An 885-nucleotide genomic window follows, 5' to 3' on the forward strand; every position below is an offset into this window, starting at 1 on the left:
AGAGTTGAATAACAATTATGCGACAAAGTTTCCTGGCTGGGCTTGAATCAGGCACACTGTGGTCACATGGCAAACCTCCCCAACCACTGGGCTACCAGGACACATTAGGTGGGCGCTGCTCGTAGTGTTTTCTTTGTTACAGTCACTCAGTAGCTTGTATTTGATGAGCCTTGCCTGGTGTCTCGGAGCTTAGAGCCCCCAAATGACAGACCTCCCCTCCAGTGATGGTGCTCAGATGTCCCGTCGACATAGCGGGCAGGTGCCAAACTGCTGGCAGACCTTGGGGGCGCAGCGGTCACACAAACACCTGTGGCCACAGGGCAGAGTGATTCTGGCCTCTTTTGCCATGCACACCACACAGGACATTGTGCTGCTTTCACCTGTGAACAAAACAGAGGAATCACAATTACAAAGACTGACCTCAGAGATAGGCAAATGTGTGCCATATTTTGAATCAACGCAAACAGCTGATTTCACTGATTCAATCAGTTAAGGGTCAAAAATCAGTATTTGGTTGGAAGGACTCTTTCTTACCTGCTGGGACTTCCATGTCAAGACAGGAGATGCATTGCTCGCTGTTTCCATGGAGGTTCGACACATCAGGAGTCATCCTGCTGGGAATGTCAACATCCAGTGAGGTGGGGCGTTCAGGTGCAGGACAGGACCTTCTGGTGCGAAACAGCTCCCTTTTCTCTGAGCCTGCAGCAGAGTGTAGATACATTAAATCACTTCATCTTTTTACAATAGTCATTCACACAATTACTTGGCATGGTCAACAAATAAATATGAACAAGAAAACGGGCCGTGCAGCCCAAACACATCGTTATCTAACAGTAAACTTACCCAGAAGGAAAATGGAGCACGTCTGTCCGTAGATGTCTATCA

At 48.1% G+C, this 885-nt stretch overlaps 1 protein-coding gene across 1 annotated transcript; it reads right to left on the reverse strand.

Moving 5' to 3' along the window:
- Positions 1-6: 6 nt before the first annotated feature.
- On the reverse strand, positions 7-879 carry LOC123964993 (E3 ubiquitin-protein ligase LRSAM1-like). The gene is made up of 3 exons (XM_046041604.1): positions 844-879; positions 535-699; positions 7-380 (listed from the first exon to the last, which is right to left on the reverse strand). The coding sequence occupies exons 2-3, from the start codon at positions 608-610 to the stop codon at positions 232-234; spliced, it is 225 nt and encodes a 74-aa protein (XP_045897560.1). The 5' UTR covers positions 611-699; positions 844-879; the 3' UTR covers positions 7-231.
- Between the last annotated feature and the right edge of the window lie 6 nt (positions 880-885).

The sequence above is a fragment of the Micropterus dolomieu genome, unplaced genomic scaffold (assembly GCF_021292245.1).
Source record: "Micropterus dolomieu isolate WLL.071019.BEF.003 ecotype Adirondacks unplaced genomic scaffold, ASM2129224v1 contig_7794, whole genome shotgun sequence".
Lineage (NCBI taxonomy): Eukaryota > Metazoa > Chordata > Actinopteri > Centrarchiformes > Centrarchidae > Micropterus > Micropterus dolomieu.

What these genes read in the sequence shown, in the direction of transcription:
- LOC123964993 (XM_046041604.1), bottom strand. Translation starts at nt 610, where the DNA reads ATGACTCCTGATGTGTCGAACCTCCATGGAAACAGCGAGCAATGCATC. An exon ending in TGACATGGAAGTCCCAGCAG is followed by an intron (nt 381 to 534) that starts GTAAGAAAGAGT and finishes TTTTGTTCACAG; the next exon opens with GTGAAAGCAGCACAATGTCC.